At 41.9% G+C, this 14734-nt stretch overlaps 3 protein-coding genes across 3 annotated transcripts; 2 read left to right on the top strand and 1 right to left on the bottom strand.

Annotated features, from left to right (window-relative positions):
- Positions 1-2068: 2068 nt before the first annotated feature.
- MELLADRAFT_67628 (uncharacterized protein) lies at positions 2069-3007 on the bottom strand (the record flags this gene model as incomplete). Its single annotated transcript, XM_007415992.1, has 1 exon — positions 2069-3007. The coding sequence occupies one exon, from the start codon at positions 3005-3007 to the stop codon at positions 2069-2071; it is 939 nt and encodes a 312-aa protein (XP_007416054.1).
- Positions 3008-4383: 1376 nt separating this feature from the next.
- MELLADRAFT_93076 (uncharacterized protein) lies at positions 4384-6197 on the top strand (the record flags this gene model as incomplete). The annotated part of the gene is made up of 7 exons (XM_007416071.1): positions 4384-4558; positions 4647-4838; positions 4908-4996; positions 5079-5493; positions 5559-5666; positions 5733-5840; positions 5911-6197. 7 exons carry the CDS (start codon positions 4384-4386, stop codon positions 6195-6197), a joined length of 1374 nt encoding a protein of 457 aa, XP_007416133.1.
- Positions 6198-7241: 1044 nt separating this feature from the next.
- Positions 7242-9494, top strand: MELLADRAFT_93075 (uncharacterized protein; the record flags this gene model as incomplete). The annotated part of the gene is made up of 8 exons (XM_007416072.1): positions 7242-7392; positions 7479-7802; positions 7843-7992; positions 8071-8391; positions 8433-8582; positions 8660-9020; positions 9128-9314; positions 9426-9494. 8 exons carry the CDS (start codon positions 7242-7244, stop codon positions 9492-9494), a joined length of 1713 nt encoding a protein of 570 aa, XP_007416134.1.
- Between the last annotated feature and the right edge of the window lie 5240 nt (positions 9495-14734).

Here is a 14734-nt window from a genome sequence, read left to right as displayed (position 1 = left end):
TGATCAAGGTTATTGATTTCCTGCTTAGTTAGGAGACAGAATGAGCAAAAGAAAGTTGCAGTGGCGCTTGGGAATCCAAGACACCGACGGAGCGATGGTATATCACCAACAAACACCAACAGTGCAGCTCTTATTAGACGACCATGGTTGTATTCGTGAGTCTTAGAGAGAAGTAGTCCGTGTGTCCATAGATGTTGAAGTTCGGTGACAAGCGGCTGAAGAATCCAATTCATTTGTTCGAGCGACGGTTCGCGAGGGCCAGGAGCGATTCCGACCACGAAGACATTCTCAGCTTGGTGACGGAGGTCGGGAGGCAGACTAAGACATACTAGGATGACAAAGGTGATTGATGTGTGATGTCCGCTCTGTTTGTTACCAAACGGATTGATCGCATCAACAAAAAGTGCAAAAGTTAAATTACCGGAGTCAGCGGTGAATTGATGGCCATCAGGACCCTGGAACTCTTTCCATATTCGAGACTGATATATATCGTGGATTTCGGCATCGGGATCAAGAGGCTTCAAAGATTCCAATGATGTCACTTCAAGATGTTTTTCGATTTGAGGGCGAGATAACAGTCGAGAAATCCAATTGGACAAGCTCTGGAAAGCGTAACGGCGAACTGGTTTTTCCTGACCACGGACGTATTTCATGAGAGGCTCGCCGCAGGTCTTTTCTGAAAAATCTGCCTCGGAGTCTTCCACAGGAGATGATATTGGGTTGTTATTTGGATCGGTAGAATCAGGAGGACCGCCAGGGATGCTTGAAACTCGATGGATACATCGAGATGGCGTACAAGATTCGGGGTACATCGCGAAGCAAGAACTACAGCAGTTCATAAACGTAAGTGAAGGATTGACCTCCAACCATCGAAAGGCAGTGTCGACAGATGTTGGGATCTGTTTCAAGGTGTGAATCTCTTCGGGCAAAAGACTCTGGACACCTGAGTGGGTCGGTATTATCCCATGGGTGGCTGTGAGCTCGATAGCAATGCTTTGGATATTGAGAATCCACTTGGTAATCGAGTTAGAAGATTGACCAAAAATGTCCAGGATTGCAGCCGTGAGAGCAGCATGAAGAATCAGTGGATTGGTTGTTTTCATTCCAAAAGTATGGAAAAGATCTAGTAGAAAGATGCATTACAAGTTCAACATGAGTTCACACGTCTGCTTTTGGAGATGAGATAGAGATTGAAGATGCACATACCACAATCAAATACTTGATGACCTGACGCTTTTGCCAAAACCGCTTTTGAGCAGGTTCTAGTAGGGATAGACTGATCAGGTTTTTGAGCTATCTTTTCGGCAGGAGATGGACTTGGTGACTCTGAATTGCTGGGTGGGGGCAAATCATCCTCACCAAACAAGGTTTGATTGATATCGGAAGAGGCTTCAGGCTGAGCTGGTTGATCTTGATTTGACTCATGACGATGTGTTGGAGAGGGTGTTGTAACCAAGTGCAAGTTTCTTAACGGAGACAAGAGGGCATCTTGAGCTGAAGAATTTGATTGATGAGTAGAGCGATCAGGAGTATGGGGTGATTTGAGCAGAGAGTTTCGAAATTCGGCATGTTGGTGTGCAGCTCGGGTCTCAGGTAAAACCTCCACGCCTGGGTGATAGAGTCCATCGGCATTGGCATAAACTTGATCGCAACATTCGTAAGCTGTGCAAACACAAACAACTCAGTGAGCTCGGTTTGTTTTCTTCTGCCTCGGTGGCATGTTGGGTATTTGAAAAAAGATGACTTTGATTTCACGGCTGATAATACAAGATAGATACGATGACCACAATTTTTTTGTCTTTTTAGATGTGATATAGAGTGAAGTTAGGCAAAAAAAGTTGTAGAAAGATATTTTGGTGATGGTTCGATGTTGGTTGACTGAGTAGATTGATTGATGAAGAAAATTGAAGAGTAACTTTACAAGCGACTAATCCAAGACAAAAAAGAGGGGTCAGGAAGAAAAAAGAGGGCGAAAGAACAGTGTACATGTGTAGAAACGGGGAAAACTTCTGACATCCACTGCTGTTATTGAAGGAATTTGAGTGGATGTAGATCACCACTTGATGGTTTATCTTCCTGAGAATTGATGAGAATAAGAAAGAAATCTTGATGTTAATTGTTCTGCTGAATCCTGTTTGCCTGTATGAAAGAAGAAAAACAGAGAAGACTGAAACTGACCCTCGACTTTAGTGTCAATGTCAAAATCTGAGGGCCCTAGCGCCAAGATCGTGTAATGATAACCAGGAATGAGTGGACTGTGAGGACGTTCGTCATGAATAAATTGTATGTAGATATCCATAAGAGTATCCTTGTTCATGGCCAAGGATCTAACAAATAAACAAGGGCAATAATAACGCAGAGCAAGAAGAATATCCTCAATACTTTCACCCTTGAGACGTTGAATAGGAACAGTTCGAGGTCTTGCAATGAATCGTTGGTTTGTGGGAAGTTTCAGATCACAATCAACGTAATGCTTGTATAGAATTAGGACATCATCAATATTGGCACTAGCGGGTATCGTAGTTTCTGTGGACTTTCGTTCAATCGCTTTTACAAGCATCTGCCGGGTAGTCCTGCGTCCAAGGGGATCGAAATCTGCTTCTTGATCAGTATCCATTGAGACTATAGGGGCCGGTAATATGTATGGCTTGAGTATTGGTCTGATTTGTTTTATGAAGTCATCTTTGAGTAAATCCTTGAGATCGGTAGGTTTTCTCGGTGAATCCGGTTTGAAAAGGTGTATAATGTTGTAATATCGTAATTTTGTGGGCTTCTTGCTAACTTTTTCGAAATCATGAGCGAGAAAGATTCTTTGATCGTCGGTAGAGAGGCTTTGAACCTTTTTCAAGACCTGGTTGTCAGCAGGTGGTCGCCTGAGATGGTGAGGAGACGACATCGCAAGAGGGGAAGTAGTAGAGGCCGGGTTTGGACGAGCTCCATTTCCGGGTGGAGGACTAAGAGGTGATCCGTTGCTGGTGCTAGGAGTTCGTGTGTTTCTTGGTGGCATCTCGTCAGTCTAAAGAAAGAGAATGTATTTCTCAATTTCACGACATGATATCATCGAAAAAGGGAAACAAAGTTGAAAAGTAATGCATACCTTTTGTTAAATCAAACTGTCCAAAACTATTAATCAGGGTATGCTGCAGTGGCGGATGAAAAAGTCTTTGAGACCATACGATTTGTAAAGGATATACTTCTCAATTTCAAGATGATATGAACAAAAAAGGGAAAAACCGTGCACACCTTTGGTGAGATCAAACCCGTTGAGACTATTAATCAGGATATGTTTTGCTGGCAATTGATAAACTCCTGCGATGAAGAAAACACAATTCCGATAGCCTATAGGATGAACTTCTAAGTTTTACGAGGTGATATGATTGAAAAAGGGAATCAAAGGTGAAAAAAGATGCACACCATGTAAGAAGTCAAACTTAATACAAACTATCAATCAAGGTGCGGTTGAGTGGCGGATGAAACAAACTTTTAATGAAGATCATTCAATTCCTAAATTATGACAAGCACGGTCAAAGAGAGCAGACCATCATGATGTGAATTCAGGTGGGGGGAGCAGACACAACACTGAGATCAACGTACGTGGAATTATATATCTGTTTCTTTGGGTTTTTGGTTTGCTTTGTTTGCTTTTGGCAGAGGGCAATCGTATCAGTGCGTATCAGGGTCTATCGCGGTTATATCATCACGGCAACTATATCTTTCCCTTCTGAGTGAGAAAGTCATGGATTGAACCACGATACCAGCGTAGAAATTTATGATGATGACGGAATGTTTGGTTGCTACACCCCTGATGATGAGATCAGCATTTGTCTATGGTGAATCCCGAAAGGCGATCTTGATTGTCTATCCCACTAGGAAATTCACAGAATCAAACCTAACTATATGAATTAATTTATGGTCAATGTGAGATGGAAATATAAAGGTATCTCGGTGAGACCATTATATAATCAGTGGTAATTTGATACACAATGGCATCTCCGTTTCTTTTCAACCGTGAAAGACAACCACATAGGATTCAACTAATCCATTGATGATTCATATGGACAACAAATATACCTTGGATGTGTGTTCCATGAGTTTGTACTTTACGTCCATCATCTTCGTTATTTTTTCCCTCTTTATCTTCAACATCTTCAATTATCACATTAAACTATATCACTGAGCATTATAGTCTCACCAGTCTTCGTTATTATTGTCCATCCCGTCTTTTTCATTATTCTCTTCCGTCACTGATTGGATCATAGTCTCACCACTGTTCCCTAATCTCTTCCGTTAACCTTTTTCAAATTTCAGAATATCCTGATTCACTCTGAAGTTCCTGTTATCAAGTTCCTGTTATCTCTTCGATCAAATCAATCTTCAAACGCTATGTTGGCACCCACAAGTCGAGGCAATTCAGAAAGTGTACTTGACCCCGACAACCCAGCAGTCAACAAACAAATAATGCTTGACTGGCTTCGCATCAATCACCCCAAGACCCCCGTAAGCTCCAAGGCTAACAAAGGCGAGGTAGCTGATATTGTCAGAAAAAGTCAACCGCACAGTCAGTCAGGAATTTCTTCTTATCTCAATTCTTGCCAAAACGAAATGGGTGACTGTTGACCCATACTCTCAAAATTCATGAATGAAAGTTTTTGGAGACCCCAATTCACCCGCTGGCCCATCCACGCAACCACCCAATCAAGTGTATCCTAGTTTAGAATCCCTTCGAGTATCCTCTCCCGCTGTGGGCCAGCATTTTCAAATGAGTGAAAACCTGTTGAAGCGTTCTGCATCTGCTGATTTGGACGTTCCTCATCCTAACCAGCGCATCGCTAATATTGGTAGGTAATCTGACCAGTGTGGGTGTATCAGATAAGGCTTGTACTCATCGTTGAAATGTTGGATAACAGGTGAGATACCCGGAAAGAGAATCAAAGCCGCGACTGACGCGGAGTTCGGTGAAAGTGGCGAGAGTTCAAAGATTAAAGGAAAGAAATCTGTGAGTTATCCATCCTTTAATGTTGTATACTTTTGATGTAGCTTTCAGACCCAAAGTTTAAATCCAGATGATTCATTTGCAGCGCGGCAAGAAGCCAAAGTCAACGAAAATCAAAACTAGGGGAACTTTAAAGCCAGTTGGTTCTGATGGCGTTCCTGGCGTTCCTCAACCTCAACCTTTGCCCATCTCTCCAATTTCAAGTCTCAGCGATGAGGAAGAAAGGCTTGAGCTTCAGGGGCTCAAGCAGACTATATCGGCCCCTCTTGTCGATATCAGTGGTGCTCCAGACAGTTTTCCCTCACCACAGGTCTCCATCATCGCTCCCGGAATCAAATCAAGAAAGCCTTTTGTCAACCCTTGCACTACCAAAGATTTCTTTACGCCAAACCCATCGACTTCTCAGCTAAAAATCAACAAATCAAAAGACGATCATACCACTGATGAGCTGGATCTCATTCAGTTCTCTGATACAGAAATATTTGATATTGGGAATCTCGGTAAGTGGACCATCCCTCTGTTCATCTTACAATATAAATTCTGAACCCACCTGATTCATTTCCAGTTATTGGGCGTGACATTCCGACCATCGGAATGCAGGAACACTTTTCTCCATCAAAAAAGAAGACAGGTGTCGATGTTTTCCAAGAGGAGCAGCGACGAGAACAGAAAGGTTAACTCACAAAGATCCTAATTCCTTGATCTATCTGATACTTATTATATGTTCTTTGGACAATAGTTAAATCCTTGGAAGAGCGCTTGGCTCATCTGGAAACTTCCATTGATATCCTCGAGAAAAAGGCTAGCAACAGTCTTTTCCAGGAAATGCAACAACATCAATCAAACGGTAAACATGTTTTAAATAAACCTTAGCCATACCAAGACTGTGGAGCTGACTCGTACAATTCTTTGATCAGCCGATGCAATTGCAAAAAACACCTCACTTCTTGAACAAGCAAAAGAAGAAATCACCGTACTTCAGGACAAAGTTGAAACTTTGGATACCGAAAGAATCAATCTGCAGTACGATTTGGATATGGCTCGCATCAACATTGATGCGCATCATAGAATTTTTAGGAAGATACTAGGATCCAACAGCCATATTGATCTCGAAGAGCAATATGATTCATCATCCAAAGAATCGGAAAGCTCTGATCAACAAAATCCAGTCTCATGTAACAATGACAGTACTGTCTCTGCATGAATCCTGTTAGAACGTGTGTGTTCTCAATCCAGTTGTATTTTGGTAGATCCACATCTATAACTTGTGATTTTTCTCTTACAAATTTGTGATATGATAATATCACTAGAATCTTATCAAGATCATGATGATACGTATTGTATCTCTTATATGAGCTATCAGTAGTTATCTTCACTCTCACTATTATCTCTAGAATACAAATCAGTATCTCACCTCCTCTGAATATCCTTCATGATCATACTTTCTGGAAACTCATACGAAAATTTTCTTCACATGCAATGTTCACAAGTTGATGATCCATAAGCGATGAGTGCCCATGACTTCAAACTCCAAGTTTGTATCTCACTCCCTCTGAAATCTATGTCGAAGCTCCAACTCCTCATGTAGTTGCATACATCAATTATAGCTTCCCAACTAATATCGTGAATTATGATTCTAAAGGTTGTAGTTTCTCTACATATATGTGCTATGCTATCAGAGGTAATAGTGAAGCATAATGTCCGATGACAAGGATTTGGGATGCTCGTGAATTTGTGATAGATCCCTTTGTTTGATATGTGGCGGTGTCCCATTTTCCTTCGTGCTATCACGAACTCAGAATTCACAGGATTTGTGGTCCCTAATGATGAAAGTCATCATTTCTTGAGGAAAGGGAAGTGCAGTCAAGCCAATATTGATAACCCGTATCATTATATCGCAGGATCAATCCAGATTTTGTTTGACCAAAGTGGTAGCGATGGGGGAATCCAAGGTATTGTAAGCATCGCTGACCAACTAATTAGTTGGTCTGCGAGCTACTATATCACCATGAACGTGATGAAAGGGGTACAACTTGCAATTTTCATTGTCACCATCGAGATGTTGGAGAAAGGATGCTCAAAGAAAATGATATTACTGCCATCCCACTTTTCATATTATAAATGAATGTTTGCCTTGGTCTTGTCCTTTTCGCCTAGTCTTATCATCATTGTGAAATACTTCAAACTTATTCTTCTAACTCTCATACCCCATCATACTTCCCTGTCAGTTTTCATCATATTATCATTCATGCCACGATCCAAGATAAAGCCTGCCACCACTAGGCCGATTTTGCGTAGTCAGACTGTGGCCAAAATCAACAAAAATATCTCACGAACCAAGAAGCCAGTCAAGCGAAAAAAAGACTTGGATTTGGATTCGGACTCAGACTCAGAGCCTTGTAAGTTCTCCTGATGAAATCCACTTTCTCTTTTTGGACATCACCCCTTTGTCTGTTCCTTACCAAAGTCTGACCTTTCTTTCCAGCTCCTCAGCAGGACTTTGTTGAGAAAGCCGGGTTATCCATTGGTCGCAAAACAACCCGCGAGAAATTACTTGAACTGTTGGGCACGCGCGCCAAACCAAAAAAACCCCGCATCTCAAGCCAGTTGGTTAGCTCTCGACGAAACTCAAAAGCACAGAATCAAGATGATCAACTCGCCATATTCAACCAACCCTCAGACAAGAAGACTGATTACAGTAACTTCGACGACGACCAGCTGTTCGAGATGTTAAAAACCGTTGGACTAGACACAACTGGATTTGATAGGATCGAGCTACTGAAAAACTGCAATGCCTATACCGAATTAAGTAAGAATGATCGAAGCTTGATAAATGCACTTGACTCCAGCTAATGAGATGTTTAATCCAGTAATCATCCCCTCTTCCTCGCAAAAGCAGGCCGGTCCTGATCCTATACATCCAAAACGCAGGAGCTCTTCATCAACTCTCGTCAAGACTCAGGCAAGTACCAGCAATCCTGGTGGTTCTATCCATGAAAGTGAGTCTTGACCACCATACAAATACTGTTCCCGGATTCATTCTCAACATTTGACAATGTTTCTGTGCTTATATCTAGTGGTACCAAATAAAAGCCTGCTAGGCGAGATGAGCACGAGTCTACCGAAAGCTCGTAAATCTGTTACATTCCTTGCAACCCCGGAACTTCCACAGCCCCTTTCACGCCAGTCAGATAGGTCTCGACAACAACACTCCGAAACCCAACTCTTGATTGAAGATGATCAAGTGGCCACAGACGACCAAGCCTCAGACGAGAAGACTGATTACAGTCACTTCGACGACGGCCAGCTGTTCGAGATGTTAAAGACCGTTGGACTAGATACAACTGGATTTGAAAGGATCGACCTATTGAAAAACTGCAAGGCCTATACCGACCTAAGTACGAATGATCAAAGACCAATATGATGCACTTGAATTCAGCTAATGAGATGCTTGATACAGTAATCCTCCCTTCGCCTTCACAACAGCAGGTTGATCCCGATCCGAAACATCCAAAACTCAGCAGCTCATCATCAAGTCTTGTCAATACTCAGGCGGGCAGCAAAAATCCTGGTAGTTCTATCAATGAAAGTGAGTCTTAACAAATATATCTGATTATTGTTCCCGGATATGTTATTAACAGTCCACAATGTTCATGCGCTATCCAGTGATACCAAATCAACGCTTACTAGACAAGATGGGCATGAGTACACCTGAATCTCACCAATCTGGCTCATTACTCCCAAGCCTCGAACATAAACGGTTCTTGTACCCTCGACCGCGCCCAACCATCCTATCTTCCGCTACTTCGACTCGAAAAAAAACTGATACTAAAGGGAAGGCTAAAGCAGTATCACCTAATCTATCCGATTCTGATTGGAATCCAGAAGACCAACATCGAGATGGGTCAGATACTGAAAATGATACCATGATACCTGAAGAAGACTCTGATCTCCCTTCACCATTGATTAATGAATCACAAAGCCCTTTACGTGCTCACTCGCCCAAAGACTATGCGCGGCATGAAAGGTAAGTGACTACATCATCTGACACAGGTGATTGGAAGCGCCTGTTTTGATTAAAATACACTTTTGACATATTTATTTGTGGTGATTGCATATATACAACTTGAAAAGCTCTACTGGCTTTAACAGCAAGACCTTAGACATTGAAACTTTACATATCCTCTTGATTCAAACCAACAGGAAGGTAGAGTCACTTGAAAACGATGTGAAAACCTTGACCAATTTTGTCCACAAGTTGGCGGGAACGTGTGGCGATCACGATACACCTCGATCAAAAGGACGTGGCGGCCGAACATCAGTAAGATTTCCCTTCATATGTTAGAAAACTTGGACCGGATATAAAGCATTCATGGCTGAACTTCTTCCAAATGATAGGATCGTATGCGATTTCACATTGATACCCTGTTAGGACTTCCGGAAGGATCACAACTTCAACCTCCACCAAGTCCAACATCCAAAGATACACAGAGCTCAATAGAAGATCCTGTTGTATCTAGCTCAAATGAACCCATTGATCCCTGCTTCCCATATAAGGATGGACCTGGTCATAAAGACGCAACCCCCCAACAACTCGGGATCATGCGACAAATGCTAGATACTGCAGGAATTAGTAGTTTTCGACCTGATTTTGCTAAGTCTGCATGTTCAAAAGAGAACAAATGGCTTTGGAATATCTGCTTGAGAATATTTTACAAGTTGGTCGAATGTGGTGAGTATAATGGGGTTGCCGTTGGAGGAAAAAATGAAGCATTGATCAAGAAGTCTATGGATACGTATGTTCGTTCACTTTCCAAACGGTAAGTTCAATTGTCATGCTTTCTGATTGCCCAAGTCTGTAACTAATATTTGATTAAATCATTAATAGATATCGCTTGCAATCATGGGACCCCATAAGATTGGAAAAATCGCAATGCAAGGTCCGACAAACAGCCAGACATCGCACTGTGAGTTTTGTTCTTTGGATGTAATGCATTTTTCAGGGAAACTAACTGACTTGAACACAGTTGAAGAAATTGAGGGAAAGAGCAATCTTCTCAAAGCCAGATCAGTTACTGAAGCTTTCGGAAATTGTTGAGAATGCCTGCAGGGATGACGAGACCGATGCTGGAGTAATTGTTGAAGACAACAATGGAAATGGTCAACCCTGTGTGGCACGAATTCTTGGATGGAGAAGTGAAAAGTTAAGGTACGCTTGTATCCTCCTCGATGCATATATGGAGCGAAGAAAAGCCAGTATTCCAAAGTCTATCAGGAAGCATACTGGCCGCCCACCTCGACCTCGAATTCGTCAACATGATGCCCCTGTCAGCAGTCTACCAGTGCCTCCAGGACTTCCTGTTGACTGCTATTCCTCAACATGGCTAGATCATATCAAAGATGAAGATCATCTGCTATATAGCCAGCTGGAGTTTGATCCAACTCCTGTTTTGGATCCCCTTATCAAAGCTTTGGAAGGGCTGTAAAGTTGTAAAATTTGATGTCTTTATTATTTTCTTCTAATCAATCGTGTTAAAGTGTACAAGGAAGTTGTATCTTATATTTTTTGTTCATTGTTTGGTGTGCTGGTCATCCAATTCTCGTGAGAAATATACACAGACTCCAGGAAATAAATCAAAAGTTCCAAACCCTCAGCAAAACATTATGGTTTTATAAAAGCCTTTGGCGTGTGATTTTTGATGCATGTAGTGTAAATGTTAGAAGTGGAGCATGTGCCAGGAAGAAATGGCAAAAGCCTCTTTTTGGGTTCAATTTTCTTTTCTAATCTCAGGAGTTTAGAAAATTTTCTTGAATTTTCTATGTCAAAATAATTTTCTAAACTCCATGGTAAATTAGTAATCTGGCGTAGTGTAATGGTGGTTCTTTTTCAGTGGTTGCAAGCCTGACATTGGGGCTTTTACAAGGCCGAATACAAGGACGGTGCAAGCCTGTGGAGCGTTGTCGACAAAAAATTGGGATATTTGTGGGATCAGTCCAGCAGGTACCAACACGCATAAGTCTTCACTTTCCTGTGTATGACAATAAGCATATTCATTTCGTATTTGTCACAGGTTTGCAATCCTGTGTTTGACTGAGGACAGCGAGATATTTGGCGACAAGAAGACCTTAGAAGAGACCTTAGAGTTGACCTCCTTCCCAGTGCCTGACAAAACCGCTATCCGTGACGTCATTAAACATATTGACGAAACCTGGGGCAAAACTGTACCAGAGGAAGAGGCTCTTCATCAAATAAAAAGACCTGCCGGAAAACATGATGGCCAAGAGGACGAGGACGAGCAAGAGGAAGAGGACAAGCAAGAAGAAGATGATGAGCAAGAGCAAGAACAAGAGCAAGAGGAAGAGGAAGAGGAAGAGAATGAGGACAAGGACCAGGACAAGGACCAGGACGAGTAAGACCTTTATCCTTGATTTACATCACATATGTATGTCAATTGTCTGCCACTTCAAGGTAAAATATTAGATTTTTCATTATTATCATCTTCTCAATGTATCATCTCATTGTTTTATCTATTTTATGGTTAACTTTGTATTCACAATGTTCATGCGAATAAAATGCCGTGTTTGTTTTACAACTTCATTACCGTAGATTTGAGAGCCAGAGCACGACTAGACCCAGTAAAGCAGAAAAATGTGGGCTGCGTGCGAGCCCAGCAAAAAACCCTCTAAACCGCTTATAAACTTGCCTGACACAGGTTGTGACCCTGCAAAAGTACAGGTGCTAAACCGGTGTTGGAAACACGGTTTGTAAGCGGATAGGCGGAGCATGGTTGGAAAGCGGTTTTTGGCCACCATGCCATTTTGGTTGATCAACCGAAAAGAAAAACCCGCTGATCAACCGGTTTGGAGGGGTCGTGGTGTAGAGGGATGAAGGACTTCAGACCTTTCAATTTCACGGTTAAGTGAGGGGAGAGCGGAGTGATGGTTTCTCCCATTTTAGCAGGACCTGATTGTAGGACTTGACCATTATGGATCATATCGCCGTTCAATAAGGTTAGGGAACCTTTCTTGGATGCCAACAGGGACCTTCCTTTTTCTGACTCTTCTTGACTTTTACAGCCATGGAACCATTCGTCGGTCTGTTCTGGAGTTGGGTTGGACTTGGCAGGGGCCGACATGTGCACGTCTAACGGAGGTTGGCGTTGAGTCTCCATAACAGAGGTTACACTTGGCGCTTTTGGATGTGGCTCTGCCACTAGGATTGACCTGACGTTGGCTTCATCCTCTGAAGACTTGGACAACTCCTCGACCATTACGTAAGGATTTTCAGGATCTCTTTTGCTGTCTTCCCGATTTAACCTCTGAGTTAGAAGTCTCGCTCCGGCTTCATCGTTTTGGTCATAAGCGTCCTGAATCAGCTCCACTAAGGCTTCTTGTCTAGCCTCTGAAAACGACGATCAAGAGAACCCTTTTGACCATCAGCGCTCGATTACTCTTTACGATCTTTGGAGTCTTAAGAGGGGGGATTTTTGTACCGGAGTTCTGCGTATTGTAAGCCCGAGTTGGCTGGGTCTTATCATGAGCCAGACCAGGCATGGTGCCTACTGTAAGCGGACCCAGGCTGGGCGCCTATTAGCAGCTGGGCCAGGCTTTAACGTCCATATTGATTTGTCAATTTCCACGTGGCTCCAGGTGAAACGAACTTATCGAACAAGAGATTTGATAGGAGTAGAAGTGGAGAAGGAGAAGTAGAAGGTACAACGATTAATCAGTGAGTGTGTTCTTACCCTTTCTGATCTGGTTACTTATTTCATCGATATCTCTCTGATCATTGCTTTGATCTTGCTCTTCTTCCACTTCCTCCCTTATCCCTCCCCATTCTTGGTCTTCTTCTCTTATCTCTTGGTTTCTTCATGGTACATGCGACCAATTTTCTTCACTGTCTTGATTTTCCAATCTGTTTTCGTTTTGCCTGTCCTGACGATTCCTTCTTGGTGTCACTAGTCTTTCTTCCAACTGAGCTCCTGTTGCTGCTGCTTCTGCCCTAGTCAATCTATGTTGTCAATTATTTGCAGCCCTGTTTATTTGATTCCTAAATGCCATTTTGTTTATAGTTGAATTGTGTTGAATTGTTCAAGTTATAATCTGAACTGCTTTGAATGAGATTTGTAAAATATTAAAAGACAAGTTCTAGAGCAGAAGCAAATGAGCACAGCGGAAATAGTTGCTGTGAAAAGGACTAATAGGGAATAGTGTGAAAATGAGGAAGGTTAGAGTTTGAAATCTTCAGATCTGAGATTTCAAATTCTAACTTTGGGAATCTGAATGGTTTGTCCTTTCACACACTTGCCCTCAGCCTTTCACACGAATGGACTATGTCACCACTTTGTGCCTTGTGGTGTCTTCAATCAATCAATCAACCCGAAAAAAACAGAAACTAAAGAACCAAACTCACATTTTAATAAACCCACTAGTATCAATTGGTTCAAATCAACCTCTCTCATCCATACTACTGTCTCTAGCATCATAAAGTCCTTTATCCAATACTCTACCATCAGTAATCACATTCCCTTTATAAAGTGACAATTTGACTTTGCCATTCACGATCTTCTGACTTGCATGGAAACAAGACTGAATGAATTCACGTTGTAGAACTCCTATGCAGTGTAGCGTAGGCTGAGCCAGATAGGGGGAGAATCACCACTTGTGAGAGCGGATGAAACTACAGGCGCTGTGAAGCTGCTCTCTACCTTCAAAACCAATTTTGAGTTTTAAGATGAATGTGACATCTCAATTTCACTTCTTTGTCTTTTTAAGGTTTTCCAAAACCTAGTTTGCACCACGCAGTTTGATGCACAGCGTTTGGGAGGAGTCTAACAATACTACACACAACCTTACACAAAGTTGCTGTTAGATCATATGTAAACTTGAATTTGAATAGTTGAGTGTTACACTTGTGTAACACAGTTGTACAGGACTGGAATAAATTCCAGAGCCTGACTCGACCTGGCCTTGACTTGGATCAAGAGGCAGGTTTGGCAAAACTTGATCTTGACTTCACAACATGTAAATTTTAGGCAGTAAAGAGGGGGCCAATGGTTTTGTCGGCGGTGGAGTTTTATCCAGAAAAAGTACTCAGACTCAGGGCCAAATTGTGATTTGGAATTGGTTTACGAGCTGCATGTGAAGGATTGATTGATCAAATTTTGATTAGTTTTCCACATCCTTTAGTTGTTCCTGTTGATAAGGATGATGAACTTGATGATGTCGGATTAGCAAATTGAAAGCCTTTTGGTAAAGTTTGAGGATGTGAAAAGATTGAACAATCAGCTTGGGGTGCACCACAATAAACTAAATAAACATGAATTGAAGATCTAGAGATCAGATCTGATAAGTAGGGTGTACAGATATGACTTCTGTCAAATTTCAGAGAGTTTGATAGAAGGTTTTACAGAATGACAGATACCAAAATTTGGCGGGATCTGTTGTTTGTTACAAATATCAAGACAGACAGAGCAACAGAACAACAGATCACACCAAAATTTTGGTTTCTGTTGTTCTGCAAAGCCTTCTGTCAAATTCTCCAAAATTTGACAGAAGCCATATTTGTACACCCTGAAAGAAGTTGAATTAGATCCTTGATTGATCCCACCATTCAAATTATTATTAGCTTGACGTTGTGATCGAATGTTACGTAAAGTGCTCACTAAGTTACGTCATACAGGTTCAGCTGAAAGCGATGGTTGAGGGTTTGGATTGTTGTTGTGGTTATCAGAAGGACAA

The sequence above is a fragment of the Melampsora larici-populina genome (assembly GCF_000204055.1).
Source record: "Melampsora larici-populina 98AG31 unplaced genomic scaffold MELLAscaffold_56, whole genome shotgun sequence".
NCBI lineage: Eukaryota > Fungi > Basidiomycota > Pucciniomycetes > Pucciniales > Melampsoraceae > Melampsora > Melampsora laricis-populina.
Note: the sequence above shows the minus strand (reverse complement) of the source record. Positions and strands in the feature narration are given on the sequence as shown.